The sequence below is a fragment of the Eleginops maclovinus genome, chromosome 12, assembly GCF_036324505.1.
Source record: "Eleginops maclovinus isolate JMC-PN-2008 ecotype Puerto Natales chromosome 12, JC_Emac_rtc_rv5, whole genome shotgun sequence".
NCBI classification, from domain to species: Eukaryota; Metazoa; Chordata; class Actinopteri; order Perciformes; family Eleginopidae; genus Eleginops; species Eleginops maclovinus.
In genome coordinates, this window is record NC_086360.1 from 8490801 (window position 1) to 8514503 (window position 23703).

Here is a 23703-nt window from a genome sequence, read left to right on the forward strand (position 1 = left end):
TGCTTGTTTAAGGATTTCATTTGAAAACTAGTTTGGTTATTTTTAAAAACTAGGTTTATCCTTGCAGTCAAAAGTCCCCTGATGTATAACTGCTGTATTATTAGCTATTATGGGCAAACACATGCAATACTAAGTAAAAGTAAAAGAAACACCCCAGGGGTTATTGAGTGTGTAGCAAGCCCCTGCTGCATGTTGGGTTAAGAACTGATCTCAAGTATCAAAGTGATTAAAAAAATTGTTGAATTGAAAAGTCCTCTATTTGGCTGCCATGTCCAATGATGATGTTGTATTAAAAACATTTGGAATGTTAATCTTAGAAAACAATACATTTGAAGACATCACTTTCAGCTCTCGGAAATGTGATTCACACGTAATAATTTGTCCCTATTTTCCAATATGCTATCAACAAAACAATCTATAATTTGAATAACAAGTGTCTGCTTTATCAGTAATGGAAATAATCATTAGTTGCAGCCCTAGTTTGATTCATACCTAAAGGCTTAAAGTAGTGCCCCATTCAACTTAACTTAACCCCACACCCTGTCTGTGTAATGGTACCCTGTGTCTCACATAAAACGTAAGTAAAATATCTTATAACAACCCTCCTATCCTTCAATCATTTAATTTAAACCTTGATGTCATGACATGTCGGTTTGATCTAGTCCTTCCAGATGAACTGAATTATCTAAAGGCATCCACTCTGGCTTTGAATTTACACACATAGGCATTCAGGTGACCTACAGGTGTGATTGGTTACAGAGTGGTGGTGAAACCTGAGGTAATTCCTCAGGAAGGAATAACTTCAGGATGAAAAGGGAATGGAGGCGTCCTTTGATCCTCAATGAGAGGCCTGTCAGGTAGACCCTGTCAGAGAACATCTTCATGCACTTTGAGAGAGAGGAGCTTTCAGAGAGACCTGTCAGTGACTCAGTGTCTTTATGTTTGATGTTTTTAAACCCTTAAACTGCAGGAGACTGTATTGAACACGTTTATTAGAAGGACATTTTAAAAAACACACACAAAAAAATGGGTCTACATTGGCCTTGAAGGAAAAGCAAGTTTTCAAGGGTACGTTCCAAAGAGCTATAGCAAAAATAAGGATGGTGTTTCCAGTAAATGTTTATCTAAAAGTCAGTCTTGTAAAAAAACTAAAGAATTAAGTATACAGGATGACTCAACTAAGCATTTGTACTTACACACAACAAGTAACAACTGTTATTTGTTTGAAATTGAACCTTGATTGACTTCTTTTTATTATGCAATAGTTCATAGTGCAACAAATTCAACCATCTTTTCAACCACTTCTCTATTTCTACATCACCTCAAAGGCTGCACACCCCACAAATGATCACTCAAAAGGATTTGGTTGTGTATAGTTTCAATCTTGCAATCTTGTATGGCACAGTTGTCGTATATTTGTCAAGTGAGTTTATCCAAAGAGGCACCAGCTTGGTCATCATGAAGGTTTGTGTTGGCCACATGTTCAACTCAAGCAGTACGACTTCTCCATGTTTTTCATCTGCTCTTGTCGGTCACATTTATACCTGAGTAGGTATCAACAACATACATTGAAATAAGATTCTTTCCAGTCATCTACCTACAAAAACACAAACCACAGTTCTTTGTCCCCTTCTTTCCCTGAATGTGTCAGCAGTGTGCAGGAGCTATTTCAACTCCACTGGGGCTTTTCACCACTGGTTCAGCACCAGGAGAACGACCTTCCTATCATTTCGAAGAACAACTTGTTAGGCTTCCTGAAGTAGCGACACAGCTTCTGAAAGGCCTGGGTGCTCAGTGGCGCATGCGGCCTGCCTTTGGACTCGTCCAGGCACTTATCGTGTCCGGCAGACAGGAGGCAGTAGAAGCCCTTGGTGGTGTTGTAGTAGAAGTTGTCGGGGCTTATCCTGGGTGGCAGGTTTAAAAACCTCTCTGCCTTTCTCAGCTCAGGGAAGGGATACTGTATGAGTGCGTCGCCGTCCACCACATGGATCTGCTCCCTAGGGAAGACCTCCAGCCAGCGGGCCAGATGCTGGTGGTACAGGCTCCTCTGCAGCGCCTTGTACGCAGGGTCAATGTGCCCCTTGTTGATCAGGAGCTCCTCTAGAGGCTGGTAGGGCTTGTGACGGGTCAGGCGGTTGTGGAGGACCTGGGTGTAGTCCGAGATCAGCCTCTCAGCCGGGTCCCGGACGATGAGCAACAAGCGCACGGCAGGGTTCATGGCCCAGACACGTGCTGGAACCTGAGGGGACGCAAAGTAGCCAGGGGTCTTCTCCACCGTCAGCTGACCAGGTAGTGTGAAGGGCATCTGGGCTTTGTACCATGCCAGGCCTCGGCGGAAGTGCTCCTCCACGTTGAAGTAGTGCACCTGACAGAGGGAATCAAGATGTGGTGTTGATAAAGAAAATTAAAAAACAGCTACATGCAAGACAACAAAGCATCACCATAAAGTGTACTTGCAGTACGGTTGCTAACTTCTCTTTAAGGGCACTGAATGAATGTGTAGGGATTACACATCTCCAAGATGCGGAGCTCTTTTATTACTTCCCCATCTTGTCATGAGCAATCAATCAATCACTTTGAGCCAACTTTCTAACTTTGCAGTCTTCCCCTTGAACTACCCTGATTAGGGTTTCTCTGTGTGCCGCCTCTTCGGGACAGGCCGTCATCATTCATAAAAATGTTAGTACACTGCGAGACATATCATTACTTTGTTCTCGTTTAATGTATGCCTCTAATTATAATAGGGGAAAAGTTCACCTGGAGTTGGAAATTCACCTTAACATTTTTACAGTTTAAACTTGATAAAACAATTGTAACAAATGTAATGTATACGATCATGAGCGCACTTGTCATTTGTACCAGGTAAGAAACAGTGGGGTTTATTTGGGATGTAGGAGGATAAGAACGGTACTTATGTTCACATTTGCTGCACTGTCGTTGGATACTTTCAGCCAAATCAGTCAGGCAGTTTTTACTGTTCATCAATCCCTAAAGTAGTATTTGGTAGTGTGACAATGTCAGGAGGAGTAGGGTAATGTTTAGCGTGAGTATTTGTTGCTATACTGTCATATAATTATAGCCAAAATAGTGAAAGCCCTACATTAATACAGTACAGAAAGTATTAGTGGACAAATATATCAGTGTGTCAACTAAGCATGTAAATTGTTGATTTGTGGTGACCTTTAAAGAGTATTTAAATATTATAGATAATCCAGGTGACTGATTGGTATTTTATAGTCACAAGGTGAATGTAAAGTAACATATAACTACAGCTAAGGAATTAAAAAGTACAATATTTGACCGAGAGACCAACTAAAGTAACAGAAGTTTGAAGTACAACAACATTTTACTGTACTGGAGTAAATGTACTCAGTTACTTCCCACCACTGTTGGTAGTATAATTATGAGGTAACAGTGATGGTCCGCTACCTCCGCCTTTGCCACCTCCACGTCTTGGTGCAGGTTGAGCATCTCCAGCAGGGCTCTGGTGCCACCTTTCCGCACCCCAATAATAATCGCTCCGGGCAGCCGCTGCTGGGTGGCATTATAGGAGGATGAGGAAGAGGAAGATGAAGAGGAGGAGCTGGAAATCCCGTTGCGTAATTCCCTTAAGCACACAGAGAGCTGAGACTGCAGCAGGAGAAGCACCAGCAGCGCTAGGATCAGTGTCCACAGCATGATGCCACACACACACACACACACACACACACACACACACACACACACACACACACACACACACACACACACACACACACACACACACACACACACACACACACACACACACACACACACACACACAGGAGGTTAAGTGCACACACTCATGAAGGTCCCGCACTTGGGTCCGTCAGCAGGGTGCTTCTGGAGAAAGCTGTTAGGTTGGACAATCTGTGAGACAAGAAAAAAAAAAGGTTATTGTCCACTCTAGCTCACTTAAACCCTTTGTTACTTTGACTGGCCAAGAGGTGAACTATTGATAAATGCAACACTTTTCATTATTTTCTTCTTCTTTCTTAAAACATGGAAACTGAACCGCTAAATCATAAAAATCAACAAAAAAAGAAGTAATTTATATTTTATCTTATGCTTGGAACCATGGTCATTTATGTTGGGTGTCATTGGATCCTCATTAGCTTCTGTCGTTAGCAAGGGTCAAAAGAAGAAAATCAGATTTGGAATAAACTCACAAATCAAGAAGATCTATGTTTGAATAGGAATAAATTGTTACCACAGAGCTTAAATAAATTAAGATATAAAAACAAAGATTTCCTCATGAAGACACGCAGACATGACAATCTGCTTAGTACTTATTTTCAAGAATTTCAACCGTAGAAACAAAAACTTTAAGTGATAAATAATCAAAATCAAGTCCATACAGAACAGCCTGATGAGCACAAGACAAAATGCCTGTTTTCGGACATTTTCAAAACATCAAACTACAATAGCTACACTAACCGACCTCATGCAGGTGCACAGATGTTAAAAACAGGTGCGTCCCGATAAAATAAAACAATAAAAACAAAACCTTCTACATGAGAAGTATACAAATGTCAAATGTTTTTCTTGAGAAGGGGGGTGTACCGTCGGCATCACTCACAGTTTTTAAGGGTGTGTAGTCACAGACGGTTTCTTTCATCTCACACACAAAGCTCGCGATATATCTCCATGCATGCATGCTCGACAGTTTCCTAATCCCACATGTCTGAGACGGCACTTCGATTCTACAAAGACCCAGTCGATGGCTTCAGCCCAGAATATAGGGCTGTGATGTGATTATGGCCAGAAGATATTGAAATATTAATCTACATCTAAAGCACCCAGAGAGGAGATGCATTGAACATTAATGCTGTTATGAGGTTTAGGCCGCCCCAAAGGAGCACCAACCCCCTTCCGAGTTCTGCATTTTAGAGTATAGAAGACGATTGCAGTGAATGTGGGTTTACTCTGTATTTGGGGGAGGTTCAAAATGTTTCTTCATTGTGAAAAAAAAACACATTTCACAGATAAAATAATAACAATAAACGAATCCTTCTTTAAGCAAAGATTGGCTTCAGCTCAGCAGCAAATGTCATCCGCTCTAAGACATAACAAGGCCCGAAATATGTTTATTCACATCTTCTTATACACTACTTTGCCCTTGAGCAAGGCAACCAGACCTCCATGTGCCTTAACAGCACGGATCAACTGCTTAGCTACAAAGCAGAGCTCTTCTTCACAGAGTGTTTTAAAGAATATCAGTGTAAAGTTTTATCATAAAAAAATAGCTTTTTTTTTTTCAGGAGTGACAGGATGTTTAGTGTAAAGCAATATATTTATATATTTTTTTCTTTTTCAATGCATACAATAACCAAAGATACGTTTTTTCTATGCCTATGGTCCTATGTTCCTCTCATCTTTCTCACAGGTTTAGGCGACAAAAAGATTAGAGTTTGTGTTAAAACAATTACATTGACACCAAGCTGGTTCCCAAACAATGCAGTCCTCATTATGAACATTAAAAGGAAGTTTGTTTAATATTACATGTTTTTTATGGCAACACACACTTGAAAGTTAGTATTAAGCATTGGGCCCTGGGAAATTCCTCAAATGTAACTTATTGTGTGTCAGAATATTGCATTTACAAACGTAGGCACTTGAAAACACATCAGAGTGTGAACATAATGAGAGCATTTCATGTTTAATTTGTAGTTTTTGTCGGACACACGTTCTAGCTTTCTTCACTTTTTCTTGTCTCTAGTGGGACCATTTTTGGGTGAGTAAAAATATTCATAAAAATATCTTAAATCTTTCAATTTACATGTTTATGCACAAACTTTCCCTCACTCTTTTCTTTTTGGTTGGCATTTGTGGATATTTGGACTCACCACACACACACTCTAACTGCAGGTGTATCTAATCACACTAACGAGGTGGTGTTGTGCTGTAGAGCTTCGTTAGTGTCTTTTACAACTGTGCTTTTTCCTCTCAAGATGTTCTCTGTCCCAAAGGTTTAGGTGGTGGAACATTGATAAGAGCTGGAGAGTGAGTAAGGGAAAGGAAAGAGTTTGAATTTATCCTCCTTTTAATGTCATGTCCTTCATTTGGGACACGTCTATGGAATAGTGGGAAACCCTGCCAGACAAAATCCTCAAGTGGCTGCAAAGATGTGAAGAAAACACTGTCTCGTAGTTGCCATTATTCTAAAACTGTACAGTGTGTTCATATCTCTTCTTAAAAAACTGCAATATCGCTGCATTGCATTCTGGAAGCTTTTCTCCCCGCATGATGTAGAAAGATGCTTTTGTACACTTCTTTTTTAAATCAAAAAGAGAAAATGTTCCCTGTGATATTTGTGGGGGCTCTGGTAGTATTGTATGTTGTCAATGCTTGGGCAGGTAGATAAAAAAAAATAGGACATAAAGACATAAAAGTGGTCCTTAAATCTTTAAGGTACTTTTTAACAATGTAAAAAACGTTTATTGGATTTCTTTCACACAGTAGTCTGACGCAGTTGTTAGCAAAACACAGAACCCTTCCTTTTTTGTTCTCGTGCCTTTCCTGTTATTGTTGTTATTGTGTTGAAGCCGCCCTGATGAGACTGACTTATTAATTAGTGTGACAATGTTCTGGTTCAGAGGAGGAACCCTGTCTGGCGTTGTTCCCGTAGTGGAGCGCTAATTGCACCTTCAGGGAGCATTGCTGCACCCCCGACCTCCTGTGCCATCCCCTGTCTTGGCGACATTGTCGTCATCGATGCTGCAACCCTCTGCCATCCCTTGTTGAGTGTGTGGTTTGTTAGAGTTGGTGTTCCGGCGTTGGTGGCAATTCACTACTGTATTCCAGTCAGCAGCAAGATAAGATTCGACTAATTTATAATTTAAGACATACAAAATAATTTCGCCCTCTTCAGAGCTTATTTGATACACCATGTTGATGTTGTAAACATTGTTAAAATTCAATCAATTGAAAGATCTATGGCACAAAATATTTACAGAGAAAGATTAGAGACTTATTTATTTCTATTTTGATATCACATCATTTTCTTTTTTGCTGGAACCAGCAGCTCTATTGCTCTGTTAGTCCATCCACATCCATTGGTTTTGCATAGTCCAGTGTGTGTGAGGTTATGTGCTTGTGAATGCTTTAGTGTACGTGGTTGCTGATATTGGGGGCTTACGCTTGTTAATTTAATATTCAAAAACTAGATTTACTGCCTTGTGGTTGCTTGCCTCTGTCAGACAAGTTTCAGTTTACATCTAGGTCCATCCAAATTCTCATCATCGTATCCAGTTTGTCATTTGTGTGAAATTGGTCATATTTAGCTAATTATTTCTTGAGTTATTGCCAAAACCATGTTTGGTAAAATCACAGCGACCTTTGAAAACACAATTCTCTTCAGTTCATCTTCCTGTCCAACTGTACATTTGTCCCAAATCTGAGAAAATTCTCTCGATATGTTCCTGAGGTATCACACTGACAAGAATGGGACAGATCTGAAGTTATTGTGAGCCAGACCTTTGACCTTTGACCACAGAATTGCATCCACATGAAAAAGACACCAAATCAAAGCTAACTTCCTGCTTTATGTGCAAATATGAAATCCAAACTGAATCTTCTCAATGACCTTTGTGTTTTGATCCATTAAAAAATGCAAAGAATTATTGCGACTGACTTGGTCAAATCAAAGTTGAAATCATTCTGTGTTTTAACTCTAAACACAGAACATATAACAGATGTTAAAGCCAATATATAATTCCAAAATCTTTAACAGACAAAGCGATGCTCGCCTCACACAGTCATCACTCATCGTGGTCTGGCAAAGCACAGAGTGTCGACCAAAATGACTGCGATACTAGTTGGTGCCGCAAACCAAATACAGCGCTCAATTAAAATTCCATATGCTGTTTGGTGGCTTGTTGTCATCCTCTAAACTGCTCTTCATAGCTCTCTTATCTGGGCTGGCTCGCAGCTGCAGAGCTCAACCAATTGTTTTAGTTGATGTTTCAGACCAAGGAAACTTATTTACTTAAATTCAAGACTGACTGATGAACACATTTTTTTTTGATGAGGTCAACTCAGGAATTGCAGGAAGTGGGTTAAAACCAGGATGGTAAGAAAGAGGAATGAGAGAATGCGCTAAAAATCTTATTCGGGGTATGCAGTTGGAGAAAGTAAAAAAGGCCTCTTGCCATTATACCTAGCATATCATAAAATGTTAAACAATAATAATGATGATACAACAATAACATCTTACTGTTACTTGGCAGGTTTTGGATGGAAACTGTACTGTTTTGGTATTTGCATTGTCCAAAAACAGCCTTGTACAATACACCAGATAACAATCTCCAGACTTACAAGCAGGCTGTGACAGAGCAATTCAGTCTCTAAGTGTTATACAGTTTTCCTTTTAGGGGGAAAGTAATTATTTTCCAGTGTAGGATGAGCTACAAAAATATACCACAAGTAATCCCTTGAAGAGATAAACATTTTGATCCTGAGTGTAACTTTAGGCAGCAAAAGCACTTTGGTTAAGGTTAGAAAGATTGTGGTTTGAATTAAATGTTCTGTAAAAAACATGTATGAAATCACTATTAATTTAATCAATATTTGACCAATCATATGAGGGGATTTAGAAAATCTCATAACGGTAAATGCTGATGATATATATTTTTAAAGCAACAACAAAGTATTTAGTGTGACAATAATTTAGCATTTCTCCTTTGCATTGTGTTGTTAATAATGCCTTACATACGCACCTGTACTCGTAAACCTGTTTTAGCTATACATATTTCACTTCAGTACTTCTTGGTGAAACGCCCTATATATGAACTCTGCCTATTGTGCATTAGCTGTTGGTAGCGAGCAGAAAAAACGTCAGATTCAAAGCACCCACAGTCATCATTTTGATGTGAAGAGGCAGTGTGTGTGTGTGTGTGTGTGTGTGTGTGTGTGTGTGTGTGTGTGTGTGTGTGTGTGTGTGTGTGTGTGTGTGTGTGTGTGTGTGTGTGTGTGTGTGTGTGTGTGTGTGTGTGTGTGTGTGTGTGTGTGTGAGTGTTGCACAGCCAGACATATGCCGTGTTAAGTGGTGGTGGAGTCCCTTGTGACTCCTCTGTGAGCTTGTATATTCCCCTGCTGTCAGCTCTGTTCACCTCCACCTTACCTAATGACCTTCCTCCCTTCCTATCTCTCCCCCACCCTACCTCTCACCTTTCCTTGTCCTCTTCAACCCTCACCTTTGTTCTCTGATTCCTCAGCCTGTTCCTGACTCTCTCTTTGTGAGTTGTTTGAATCCGTCCCTGTTTATCCGCTAACAATCCCTGGCACCATGCTAATGGGGATGCCCTGCAGCAGCCTCTCAGCTGCTCATAAATAAAACAGCAGAGCACCTTTCTGCCCTGGAATATTTTTGAGTGAGTGAACTTTTAATCTTGACGAATTGGATACGAGACAGGATTTGGGTTCAAATGTGAGAAGCAGTTTTATGTACATGTCAAAAGTATCCTTTGTTAATTTCCCCCGCTGCAACACCTTTCTTGGAGAAAAATTGTCAATAAGAGTTGTATGTATTATTTTTTGTTCAAATATGGCTCAAGAAAAAACACTAGAATGGAGAGTTGTGCTTTTAATCAAACTGGTTATGTGTGTATAGTGTTTCTGATTTTTGTTTTCATGCAGTTTCATTTTGGATTCATTTATTTTGTTCTATACAGCACATTAAATTGCTTTTCTAGATCAGATGTGTTCTACAGCTGATTTGAATGTTTGCAAACAAGTTAAAACTATAATTCACATACATTTAGGGATTGTAAAGGATTTTAGGGATCTTTCGCCTTTTTTTTTGCATAAACACAAAATCAAAACAAAATGGCCGACTTCATTAGCACCACTTAACGACTGGACGGCTCTTTTATCATCACCACATGAGCTCTGAGTTAGCCTCTTAGCCCTGCTCAATGAGGCTCACATGAGTCATTGCAAGTCCTCGTCTTTCCCCCCCTTGTGATTCACATTAGCGGGCCGGGGTAGGCGGAACAAAAAACAACAACAAAACCATGCCTGGATTTCCGATGATGCATGCATACTCCATATTGGCAAACACAAGTATCTTTCCAGGCTGGAAACGATGGATGGGGGGAGAAAAAAAGAAAATAGGTGAGGGTGGAGTGTAATTATCTGTGAAAGGCAGATGCTGCGTATCGGGAGAGTCTGTATCTTAAAAGTTGTGTGTGTGTGTGTGTGTGTGTGTGTGTGTGTGTGTGTGTGTGTGTGTGTGTGTGTGTGTGTTTCTCGTTTCATCTGCATGTGTGCACTGTCTCCAAACCAAACCCTTGGAAATATCTTTTTACTGAGCGCTGTCATATGGCGGGTGGGGGAAAGGATTATCCCGTACAGAGAGACTGAGGGTGGCGGGCAGGATAGGGCTGAGGTACTGTGTGTGTGTGTGTGTGTGTGTGTGTGTGTGTGTGTGTGTGTGTGTGTGTGTGTGTGTGTGTGTGTGTGTGTGTGTGTGTGTGTGTGTGTGTATGTGTGTGTGTGTGTGTGTGTGTGTGTGTGTGTGTGTGTGTGCTCTGCAGGAGGCTGTGTGTGTTAGGCAGAAAGGAAGATTGTTCTGGGTGGGGGGTAGCATGGTAAAACGCTTTGGATTGCCAAGCCTGTCATATCACCAAGGCTGTGAGAGTCAGATAAAACCTTCTATTCTTTCTTCTTACATTCATATCCCCTCTCATCCATCTCCCTTCAACACTCCTTCCCTTTCCTTTATTTGCTTGGTCTCACCTTCCTTTCCTACACCATTTGTTATACTCTACCTGCATTCTTCCACCATACCACACTTTCTCAGTTTTCTGTGTTCATATATCTTCTCGTGGCGTGTTTCTGCTCAACCAATCACACATGCTGATTAGGGCACACATTTATCTCATCCACGGATGTGATTGCCTCTGAATAAAAACTAAATGTAACAAGGCTGGTCCTATTTCCCATTCCGTTCCCATTACCCGCCCAGAGAGTAGACTGCCAACACTCCTAGGGGGGTCTGAAATCAAAATAGATGAAGCCATCTGAGAAAAACGGGAATCAGTCATGCTCTCAGATTGGGCTGCCGTTCTTCTTGTGCTTCTCAGTTATTGCACAGAAGACATTGCGGATAATGAACGTGTTAGGAATTGAAAGGTGGTTAAACATATTTGACGTAATATGATATCAACTCAAGTTTTCTTCCCATGACTAGATGTTACAAAAAATATCAGTGTAAGCCCAAGAAAACTTATGTCTGCTGCCAGGTCTTCCAGAGTTCATAGGGTAGATAAAAGAAACATAAGATGTGGATCAGAGAGAGAAAACAACCCCCCCATTTCTGTTGAGCTCAGGCAGTTTGGCCTCTTCTCTGCACTCTATCAGTGTCAGGAGATGGAGGCACCCTGCACCAGGTACTGGGCTCAGGATGTGCTTGGTTATCAGCACGAGTAGGAGATTTAATCTTTTTATAAGATTCAGAGTGCAGAAGAAGACACAACGAGGATTAATAAAGATACTGACAACAGCCTCTTCCTTTATAACTAGGAAAAGTGTTTGCAGTTTTATTTAAATCAAGATTATTTCCATTGTGTACATTGAGGCTATGGGCCCACAATGTATATGATATGTTAAATGGTGGTGCAATAGTGTCAATAGCAGCTCATATAACAAACAAACATCAACAAATGTCAATTTTCTTCATGTACAGTTTCCTTCTAACAGTTATGTCAACGCAATACACTGTTTTACAAGTATTTTCTAAAAAAGCAGTATTGTGCATCATTTCCAGTCTACTAGCTGTCAAGTGAACCAAGTATAAGCACTGCAAACTCAGCGTTTATCTGGTAAGGAATAAAGACAAGGATTCTTAGCTAGCCTAGTTTATGTGCAAAATGTCGAATTAGTATGATAAACGCCACACATTAATGTAGCTACTTTACAATTACAGAGGATTCACACCAAGGACCTCCATCGTGGCTGGCAGGCAGAAAGGGGACGCCTGGTGCCTGCTAAAAGCCTCTCCAAACGTTGTGTAAATTTGATGATGTCTTTATGTTTTGACTTCTCTCTCTCTGTGTTAAGCTCTCTCGCTCTGACCTTTGCTGAGGTCTGTCCATCTTTTACCCATTGGCGCCCTGCTGGTTTTCAAATTAGACCCTTTAGAAGAAAAAAAAAATCACTCTGGGCAGCTAAGCAGCCCACACCCACCACCCTTTCACCCACTCATCATCGGATTCACTCACACATGCATAGCAGCCAGATACCCCTTTCCCCCCTCTTTCCCTCACCCCCCTCCCCCTGCGCATCTTCAGCCACGCACGCTCCAAGATCTGGGTCAACCGTATCAAACACCGAAATGCGCCCACTCCTCTCTAGTGTGTGTGTGTGTGTGTGTGTGTGTGTGTGTGCTAAAGGAACATTTGGGCTTCTAAAGTACTGTTGTTGTTTTATGAGTGCTCAGGGGGGTGTCTGATTAGGAAATCCAGTTTTGTCAAGGGATTCTTTTTGTGTCAGAATGTGTGTACCTGCATAAAAAAGCAAGCTTTTTCTCGTAGTGTGTGTGTTTGTGGGTGTGTGTGTGTGTGTGTGTGTGTGTGTGTGTGTGTGTGTGTGAGTGTGAGAGCGAGAGACAAACAGAAAATGGAAGCATGCTGAGATTGTGTGTGTATGCAATGATTATTAATAGAGTGTCTGGGCATAAAATCTAGTGTGTGTGTGTGTGTGTGTGTGTGTGTGTGTGAGCGTGCATGCATGCCTGCGTGCATGCCTTCGTGCATGCCTGCGTGCATGCAAGCGTGTGTGTGTGTTTATTTTACCCACCTGGCACAGGGCCCAGCATGCCAGTTAGTTTTAAAGCGGCGGGAGAGAGTGAAGCAGTCTGGTAATGCTTGGTCATCCCCTGAGTCAGGTACATGATAGAGCCTTCTTTCGGTCTCTGTTTTACTTTTTATAATTCATGTCTTCCTTCATCTTTTTTTGTGTGCCTGTCTCTTTTTTGTAAAAGTATTTTAACCACTGTTCAAAGTTGAAACACTGTTATTATAAAGAATGAATAACTCACTTAAAAATCTGGCTTGGGTCTTTAAGAAAGACAAACACTTTCTCTGAAACTAGAAAGAATTCGCAGTTCACAACTTTTCACCAAGGTTTCAAACTCTTGTGTGTTTTGGCATTCAATGACAAATGGGAGTCATTTCTCCTTATGCAGGTTGTGCATTTTATAGAATTTCAAAATCGAGAATACCTGTATTTATTGTGGATTTATTACAGAATATTGAATACTTTGCTGTATTGTGACAAATCACATTTTACAGGATCACCCAGAGCTGGCTTGTGCACCAGTGTAGATGTAACCTAACAATATATTTATCAATATATGTTTTCAAAGCAATCAATCCAGGAATATATATCCCTTCTGTGCTTCTTACACCCCGTTATGAGAGAAGATATTTACAGGAACTAAGATCTCATTTCTTGATCCATGGTTCCATCAATCAAATTTTAAAGTGGTAGCAGTGGTTTTGAAATGTGATGGTAATCAACAAAGAAAATTAACAAACACAAAACAAAATGTATACAGTGTGTTTAATGTGATGGGGGTGATATTTCCGAAGATAACATCACTTTACTGCAGCTTCACAAAGCTCACACACAACAACACACACACACACACACACACACACACACACACACACACACACACACACACACACACACACACACACACACACACACACACACACACACACACTTACCGGCATAACATATGTGGTGTCTCCCACAGTCACATTGGCCCTGACAGCTTGGCCTGACAGTGAGAGGAGACTGACCTGTCAGAGTGGATTTAACCCGACTTTCACTGAGGGGTGCAAGACTGTGTGTTTGTGTGTGTTTGGTAATTTGGGAGGGGGGGGGGGGGTGAGGGGTGTGACGATTTGTGTGCGTCCCTCTTGGTACATCTGCGAGGTCAGCACCTCCGGGGCAACAGACACCATCGACTTGTTTTCTTTTTTAGGTTAATTCAGCGTTGTTTGCTGTACATTCCAAGTGTCATACTTGTGTACACATGGGCGTCTGGTACGAGGGCAAGTTGACAGATGGGGGCAGGCAAGTTGCGTCTGGTCAATATCATCACGGGCCAGCGAGCCCAAATATTATCTGAGCCCTTAACTGCTTTGTTTCTGGATTATATGCTGAAAACATGCAGAAGGAACTCAAAACAAAACAGAGAGTGAAATAGGGCAAAAAACCAGATGGTGTTTTTGTAAAAAGAGGACGATTTGGGGGATGGAAGACGAAGAGTGGAAAGAAAGCGACAGAGAAAAACAAATGATGTACCAGTGTCATCAGGTGTGTTTGGGCTCCTGCTGCTAGCTTACCATGGCAACGATTGTTATAAACCCTCTCACCTGGGCAGTACTCCACAGGGACCGAAGAGTATTATAGCCAGGAGGTTGTGGGAGGGATGGAAAAAGAGAAAGTAAGAGTGAGAGAATCAGGGGGGTGGTGGTTACAGATGATGCCACAGTTGGTGTGGTGTTCAGGCCAAACGGAGCCCTGCGGCGATAGTAATAAACCAAACCAGCTGCCAGTGGCTTTGATGGCCAAAATGGACGATTAGTCTGATTGGTGTCCCAACTGTTCAGCTTTGACGTCAACACAGACACACATAGAGAAACATATACCCTGGCTAGCAGCTATATTTAGGTTTTCTTTAAACTGTTCTGTCAAGATCTTTCTTTTAAAACACTCTAGTACTATTACTCGCACTGGTTTCATTCATACATTTGACATATGTAAAGTAATAAGGAATTATGCCCTAAATAAGCCATAGTAACTGTTGCTCGAATGAGTAATACCTTTTGCAAACACAGGAACTGATAGGCTGAAATATAACATGGATTTAAAAGTTGACATTTTGCTTAACTTCAGCAGAAGTAACCACTGTGTGAGGCAAATGGAAATTAGTATAAAAACATGTCAGAGGACTAATGGCAGGTGAGGTTAACTCAGCAGCATCCAGCTGTCAGACAGCTGCATGTTTTTGCGTTCATGTCAAATTTCCAATCATGAACTAAAAAATAAATAAATAGAGAGCAACGAGTTATTCCTGAATCATCAGAGAGGGCTTACATTTTTCACAAAGTTGTTTTGGGATGGTTAAGAGAAATGCGCAGTTAAGAAAAAACATTCCCAGTTTGGGATGAATAAAGTATTTCTGATTCTGATTCTGAAGTGTCAAGATGAAAATAAACAGCGATCCCTTAACACTTGCTTTAATTAATGTTAGGATGTTTTCACTGAACAAATTACCGTAATTTCCGGACTATAAACCGCTACTTTTTTCCCACACTTTGAACCTCGCGGCTTATACAATGACGAGGCTAATTTATGGATTTTTCCCACTTTTTCCCGCTTTCACAAGCTTGTGAAAGCTGCCAAAATGGGATTTTGAAAAAAAATAGACAAAAAACTGAGCACCGTCACAAGAAAGGATGGATGACGGAAGGCCTAATGCATGAATGGCATACGGAGTGTTACGGCAAGCGACTGGGAGGATTCTTTCACAAGAACAAGGCTTTGCTCGTGTTGGACAGCATGAGGGCCCACATAACAGATTCTGTGAAAGAAGCCATCAAGAGGACAACCTCAATTCCAGCTGTGATTCCTGGGGGCACAACAAAGTATTTGCAGCCATTCGACATCAGTATAAATCGTGAATTTAAGGTGGCGCTCCGTGTTCAGTGGGAGGCTTGGATGACAAGTGGGGAGAAATCCTTCACTAAAACGGGCCGCATGCGAAGAGCAACTTATGGTCAAGTCTGCCAGTGGGTCCTGACAGCGTGGAGCATTATCAAAAAATCCACTATCATCAACGGGTTTCGAAAGGCTGGACTGCTGCGTGTTGAAGAGGGCAGCATGAGCTCAGCGGGGAATTTGCCTCCGGATGAAAGTGACGAGAGCGACAATGAAGACGATCCAACATCGGATGAAGCAATTCTGAGGCTATTCAACTCCGACACCGAAGGAGATGACTTCAGTGGTTTCAGTGCACAGGAGGAGGAAGATAGTGACCAATGACTTTCTTGGTAGGCTACTGTTTACTGCTATTTTTTAAATTTTTGTTACAAGCCGTGTTTCGTTAAAGCCTATTTATTATTGTTCCAAGCCGTGTTTCGTTAAAGCCTGTGTAAAGTTCATTTGTTTCAATGTACCGGTAGGCACCTGCGGCTTATAGACATGTGCGGCTTATTTATGTACAAAATACATTTTTTTTTAAAGTTCAGTGGGTGCGTCTTATATTCAGGTGCGCTTAATAGTCCGGAAATTAAGGTAGTTATTTTTTAATGTGGAAGAGCAGAATATAGGACAGCTGAGGTGCTGGATGTGTAATTCAACAAGTATGTTAGTGGCTGTGTTTATGTAATGGTTTTTTTATGGTTAATGGCAATTTATTCAGGAAGTCGGTACAAATTAGTTAGAAAATCTGACTCACAGGCGGAGACTTAGGTGCAAATGCAAGAGCATGTATTTACACACACATACGTGATCTTGTGAAATAGTTCCCTACATCATCTGGTTTTTGGCTGTTGTCACAGAGCTTTGTTGTTGGTGCATCCTTTCTTTCTCTCTTTGAGCTCAGTGTCCCACTGACTCTCCAAACTGGCTTACTCACCCCCTGAGCGCGCACACACACACACACACACACACACACACACACACACACACACACACACACACACACACAAACACACACACACACACACACACACACACACACACACACACACACACACACACACACACACACACACACACACACACACACACACACACACATACACACACGTGTGAAAACACAAACATAAAAAATGACACTCATGACGCACACATGAATGCAGAAACTCATTCTCTTACACACACACACACACACACACACACACACACACACACACACACACACACACACACACACACACACACACACACACACACACACACACACACACACACACACACACACACACACACACACACAGCAAATGAGGTGCCAAGCAGGGGGAGGTCTTGATTGACCAAACACTTTATGACCCTTAAATGGCTTTATTTCCTTCTTACTTAACTCCCACACATCACAACGCTCACACACACAGTCCCCAGGACAGAGCCGTTTTTGCAAAATAAATTAATGAGAGACATTACCAACCACACACACATATTACCACCCAGCTTGAGATTTTAGCCCCCTCTTACTGTCTGGTGTCCATCAAGGTCACCTCGCAAATCTAAAGTGCTTCTCCTCCCTCTGGAGTTTTGTTTGCCCTCCATGACCTCCCTTAGATATTTTTCCTTAAATTTTGGAAGCGGGCCAGGAGCGTGTCTAATGACTTTGTTACTGTACAGAGGAGGTCGATATGGGAGATTTGGTTGATTGATCTCAATTGACTGGACAGCGGGTGGGCGGTGGAGGTGCAGACTATCAATAGGATGGAACTAGGGTTTGGCATTTATGAGAGGGTGGAGGCTGCTGTTCAAAAAGAGATTTTGTTCTTCAGCCGTAAAGCAGATTTTAGGCAGTTTGGAAAAGCATTTGAAACTCAACACCAAAATCCTTTTTAAAAAAAAAGAGTTTGGGGAACCTTATTAAAAGCTGCTTGAATATAGAATCAAGTATCACAGCATACAATTTGCAAACTTTGACTTCTCTTACAAACATACTCATTTCCAATACTGTGATACCATCAACTACACTAGTATCTCTCTGTCAAGTTTTCTGTATTCTCTCAATATTCAACTCAGGTTAAGTGACGATGTTCCTGTACATAGAGAGTGGGATGATCATCTCTCAGCCTGAAAGCTTTGGCTGGAGCCCAGTGTGTTAACAGAAATCTAATCCTGCTGTTGTGCCCTTGAGCCAAACAGTGAAACCCAGCCCGCCACAGGACAGCTGCTCTGTCGCTGACCTCTGAGCTCCATGTGCAGGAGAGCAAGCGAAAAGAAAATCCCCTACAAGGATCAATGCAGTATCACAACATTTTAAAAAGCTGAAATACATAGACAAAGAACGCAGAGACACTTTAACCCAAAAATTATAAATAAACTTCTATTTGTCATTGTGGTCGCAATGTTTTGTTGTGATGTTGTGATTTTTGTTTTGGCTTGAAAGCACTTCCTCGAGGTGCTAGTTCAGTGCTCAAGAAATGCTTAACCTAAAATATGTCCGCTTAACAATGATCACTGGGCGCATTCACTCAAATATTGCACTTTGAGGTATTTGTACTTTACTTGAGGATTTCCATTTCTCCCAACGGTGTATAAATGAGTTAACATTAGCACAGCCTTCAACATCTACAGCAGTTAAATGCAACATTAATGCAGAAACATGGTGACACACTGACGGGGAACACACTGCATGCACAATGACTACTTCATACTTTTAGTCATCATTTTTGAATTAACAGCTTAAGATACGACCGTTGTGAATGACTCTTCCTAAATGTAGGCCTAAGACAAGATGTAAGATTCCCTCACTCTCTCTGGGGTTATGAAGTAACAGTTCGATGTGGCTGTCCACGCCTGCAGGTCTTGGCCAGAATACAGGGCGGGTCCATAATAACACACTTGTGTAGTCATGCTGGCTTCCTGCATCTGCCACCCACTAGGCGTTTGTGTCACCTCATAGATGCTGAGGTCTGACGGTGCCAACAGTGTACATGTGTGTGTGTTTGTGTGTGTGGATGTGCATCTCCCTGCTCAGCTGGAGTCCCTGCTGTGAATCTTCACCCTGACACTGGCCGATGAACCCCTACCACAAGGTTTTTACAAACACTGTTGACACTGACTTTCCATAGCACCACTACATCATCACCCCGGCATCTAGTGCTTGACTGCCGGCCGAAAAGGCAACCTTTTAACATGAGTAAAGACTAAAAGTGCATTCTGATAATGCCAACCTTGATGTTCTCAATTTGATTTTTCAGTGCCGTTACTTCTGGATTTGATTCTTTTTTAGCGACAGATTCACAAATCTCTGACATCTAAGTGCCTCTCAAATACCTGAATGGATCAACAAGAGTTTGTGTCTTCGACATCAGAATATAAACTTGACACATTTTTCAGATGATACTCATATTTACAAACAAACTTTTAACATTAAGACAAAAATGTACAACTTATTTTGAAAATAAACTAGCACCAACTTGCAAAGGTAAGTGAAATGTCAGAAGAGAAAGATAAACAATTCTGAATGACATAAAATAGATCCAAATTTACGTCATAGCTATCCGTCAGTGATACAAAAAAGAACAAGTTCCTGCAGATGATGTGACTCTCCCTTTTAGCCCCACGGTAATTTCCGTGAGCGTAGATGTTAAATTGTATTTCATTTGGAACAAAACTGTTAGGTAACGGATGAGGCAAGAAAACTCATCACGCTATGATAAAACTGAGGAGCCAATCGTAAAAACGTCACTTAAAGTGCTTCATTGTCAGAAGTAATCTGAAGATGCATGTAAGTGCATTGCGTGTGTGTTTGTGTGTGTGTGTGTGTGTGTGTGTGTGTGTGTGTGATGTTAAAAGGCTCATTGGCTGCCCTGTTAGACCTTATGACCATTCAGCAGAGCGCACAGAGAATACTACTGCCTCTTTTTATGCCAGCATGAAGATATTTGGCAGTGTCTTTGAGATATTATCAGTCACACGTCCACTGCTCTCTCACACAAACACACACACAATCACTCATGGACATGTCATGCTTTCTCACACATAAAAAAAAGCACAGTGAGGTGCTAGTTCGCAAAATGTGTCCTTTTGAGAGCATGTGAAAGTGACTGACGGACTTTGTGCGTGTCCGTGCGTGTCTGTGTGTGTTTGTGTTACCTGGTTCAGTGCGCTTCAGAGGACGTATGCACTCTGCTCATAAATAGGGCCATGCATTATTCAGGGGTGCTCCTCCAGCTAATGCCCCTTAATGTGCCCAAACAGCCATAATGTACTCTTCTACCAAGGTGGCAGAGACCCCCTCACAGACACACACACACACACACACACACACACACACACACACACACACACACACACACACACACACACACACACACACACACACACACACACACACACACACACACACACACACACACGTCAAACCCCTAGATTTGATGCAATGTCTTTGTCAGTGTCGTTCTCAGCCTCTTATCTCCCTCTCAAATCGTGCAATGTCCCTAATTTTCACCCCCAAAAATATCCATTTTGCTTTTGATCCAAATTGCTCTGGCTCACGCTTTCTCGCCATGTTTCCATTGAACTTTGCTCAATTTGTCTCTAAATCTCCATCATCCCTGGTTGCATATCCCCCTCCTCCCCCATACTTTTCACCGCTGTCTCTATTAAAAACACTGTTCTTGTGAAAATCCTTCTGTTCTTTCCCTCTGCATGGCCCTGGGGTGCCAGCTTTCAGCAGAATGAGGATTGTGTCTAAACAAGGGTTTGTTGCTGCGAAGCCCGAGCAGCGTATCTTTAGTGCGTAATCTTAATCATTTTTTGGGCGAAATTAAACTGATAACTGAGGACAACAGGGAACCGTTTGCAGGGGGAAAGCCTTCAAAGAACATAAAATCAGTTAAAGATGTTTGTCGCTGCTCCTCTGCTTGCCTGCGTTTTATCGACAGTGTTTTATGTTCTAATCACTTTGTCATTGATTTGCTTGTTTATCTTCTGTGGTTTTAATTGCTCTGGCAGTTTGTGGGCCTCTTTTTTTGGGGTCTTTGTCGAGCACTCTTCTGAATTGTTCTATAACTCATGTTCACAATTTAAATTTGATTTAAGAAATAATATGTATAAGTCAACTTTTAGGATACACATTTCTTCATAATATTTCTTGTTTATGTTTGTGTATAGCTACTGCATTTTGGAATTAATAATGGATTAGATAACTATTTGTATGTGAAAGACGTTTTGCTTGTAGTGATGAACCAACTTATTTCCTGATTCAGCAGATATACAGAGTTTTATAGCAACTTTAGCCTTCTCTTGGTCTTCTATTCTATAAACAAGGCACTGATATCGAACAACATAACATAAATTCAAAATGAAATGTCAATGTTATGTTCACACCTTGTTTCCACCAAAAACCTTGCCAAAAATTCTAAAATATTTAATATGATACATATTGTACCACAGATTTTCTATGTTTTCAAGCAATCTTTTCTATTGAATTTGAAGTTCCTGTGGGTCTGATCTTGATAGTTGTCCAGTCACTGTTCATGCTAACTATGCAGTCCTTCTATTTAAATGAAAAGCCACAAGACTACATGTAAACCAGATGCTTTTTCTAGGGTCGCCCCATACTTCTTTGTTTGTTCATTTTTTACGAGACTTGCTGCAACTTAGTGTATCACATGACAAAGACTGCTCACAGTTTGTTTTGAGACTAACACACGCGCACACACACACACACACATGACTCTATTCATCTTGTAGCTCTTACTATCTCTCCTCCTGCTCCGCTCACATCAACTCTTTATAAACACAGTGAAGGTCAAAAACACAAAACACAACACTCTGTCCCATCGCAGCCTCTGACCTGGATCTGCTCTGCTTGTTTAGTCTATTTTACAGTCTGTTTGGATTCTTCAGACACTCAAGACATTGTCTTCTTCATGGGACAGACTCTCTAAGAAGAGACTCACTTAAACAATTAGTCATGTGGGAGTGTCACAATAAGTGCTGCTTGCATTAGAAGGAAACACAGCAAAACACAATTACATTTAGAAACATATTTCCAATTGTCTTAGAACTCTGTTTCCAGATGCTAAAACGCCAAAATACGTTGTTGGTCAGTGCCCTCCCGGGCGATGCTTTTCCTAATTGCCACTATCAACAGGATGACATCATCTATTTGTGCCTTCCAAAAACATAACAAATAACTGTTAAATCAGTATTATGATGTAACAATGCTATGGTTAAGGTCAGGTTACATGTGTGTTTACACAAACCTTGGTTTACATTTAGAAAGGTCCTTGTGTGGGTTGAAATAACCAGTTTGTCAAAGTTAGGGGACTTTGTGACTCATGGTTACAGTAATAATCACATAGTTTTGGTCAGGGAAGAGTCACAGTCAGGAAATCAATATTGAATAAAGGTGGAAAACAGGAAAGAAAAGCGGAAAACTTCCAGAAGGTTTTGTTTAACCGTTTTACAATCTTAATTAAGAATACAATTATTTTCAGGTAGGCGACATCATAATACTAACCAATACCAAACCAAGAAAATAAAAACTTCAACTATCATCAATAAAAGCTCTCCAAAAACCCAAAGAACAAATCATAAGAAAAGTGGTTTCTTTTAAGGTGCAAAAAGTAATTTATTCTGATTGCTGTTGTCACTAAAATAAAGGAACAAGTTCTTGGTTTAGTATCAAAACTAAGAAGTGCTCTTGTGCATTAGCCCCCACAACACTATATACGCGGTCTATAAACACACTTTGTTAGATTTCCTCGTATAGAAATGTCCTTCTGCTTTCACTTCCCTCATGTCTCACTCTGCCTCTGATGTATACACCCAGCACATGATTGAACGCACACACATAAAAGACCTCCTCAACTTCATCTACACAAACGAATGAACCCTTCACTTCCCATTCTTTCCCCACGTCAGCCTTTGTGACTAAAAGCCCAAACAGCAATTCTTCTTCTTCTTCTTCTTCTTCTTCTTCTTCTTCTTCTTAATTTACCTATTGCCAGGTAAACGGTAAACAAAGAAGCCTCCAAAAACATGTGGTTTTATGAACGTGCAACACAAAGAGAGATCGATGTCAATAACTTGCACAGATCGAGGGGAGATGAACTCTGCCCGCTGACACACCTACCCTGCAGACTTCACACTGTTTTAATTGGTGAGTGCGCTTCACTGTGTAAACACTGGCAGTGATTCACACAGTGTGGTGGCTTTTTAGGTACAGTGTGGAGGAGTTGTGATTGAATGGATGAGATAAAAATAGAGGTCTTACCTTATTGATGATTTACAAAATGTGTCTTTATTTTCTCTTCTTCAGCTTCTTTTACTTCTTCTTCTCTTCACCAGTGTCCTTTCTTCCTCTCGTCAGTATAGGCTTCAGCTCCCCGGGTGTTGCTGAGAAGGTGTGTGTCGAATGTCTGCGCGCGTGGATTTGGGCGAGATGTGTGTGAGCGTGTGTTCAAGCTGGTAAAACAGCGTCTCTGCTTTGTGCTGCCAACCTCGGTGAGCGTGTTGTTGCAACTGAGTGACTGTGAGAGAGAGGGAGGGAATGTGTGTGTGTGTGTGTGTGTGTGTGTGTGAGAGAGAGAGAGAGAGAGAGAGAGAGAGAGAGAGAGAGAGAGAGCGAAGAAGAGAGAGAGAGAGAGAGAGAGAGAGAGAGAGAGAGAGAGAGAGAGAGAGATTAGTTCACACACAAACACATCTCCGCCTCAGGGAAACACCCCACTCCCTCCCCTCCTTCCTCCCTTTTCCCCTTCTTGTCTTTTTCATTCACCTTAAAGGACTCTTGTAGCAAAAGAGATTTCCTCCTCCTCATCCTCTGCTCCCATTGGATCGCCGCTGATCCTCCTGCCTGATTCTCGGTTTTTAACCTCCTCATTTGTTGTCTTTCCTCCTCATATTTTCCCCTTTAGTTTTGTAGTTGAGAGTCCCCTGAATCATAAATAAGTTAAAGAGAGCTGGCACAAA

At 41.3% G+C, this 23703-nt stretch overlaps 1 protein-coding gene across 1 annotated transcript; it reads right to left on the minus strand.

Moving 5' to 3' along the window:
* Window positions 1-993: 993 nt before the first annotated feature.
* Window positions 994-23291, minus strand: hs3st1l2 (heparan sulfate (glucosamine) 3-O-sulfotransferase 1-like 2). The gene is made up of 3 exons (XM_063897709.1): window positions 23009-23291; window positions 3430-3891; window positions 994-2365 (listed from the first exon to the last, which is right to left on the minus strand). The coding sequence occupies exons 2-3, from the start codon at window positions 3676-3678 to the stop codon at window positions 1700-1702; spliced, it is 915 nt and encodes a 304-aa protein (XP_063753779.1). The 5' UTR covers window positions 3679-3891; window positions 23009-23291; the 3' UTR covers window positions 994-1699.
* Between the last annotated feature and the right edge of the window lie 412 nt (window positions 23292-23703).

What these genes read in the sequence shown, in the direction of transcription:
- hs3st1l2 (XM_063897709.1), bottom strand. Translation starts at nt 3,678, where the DNA reads ATGCTGTGGACACTGATCCTAGCGCTGCTGGTGCTTCTCCTGCTGCAG. An exon ending in TGGAGGTGGCAAAGGCGGAG is followed by an intron (nt 2,366 to 3,429) that starts GTAGCGGACCAT and finishes TCCCTCTGTCAG; the next exon opens with GTGCACTACTTCAACGTGGA.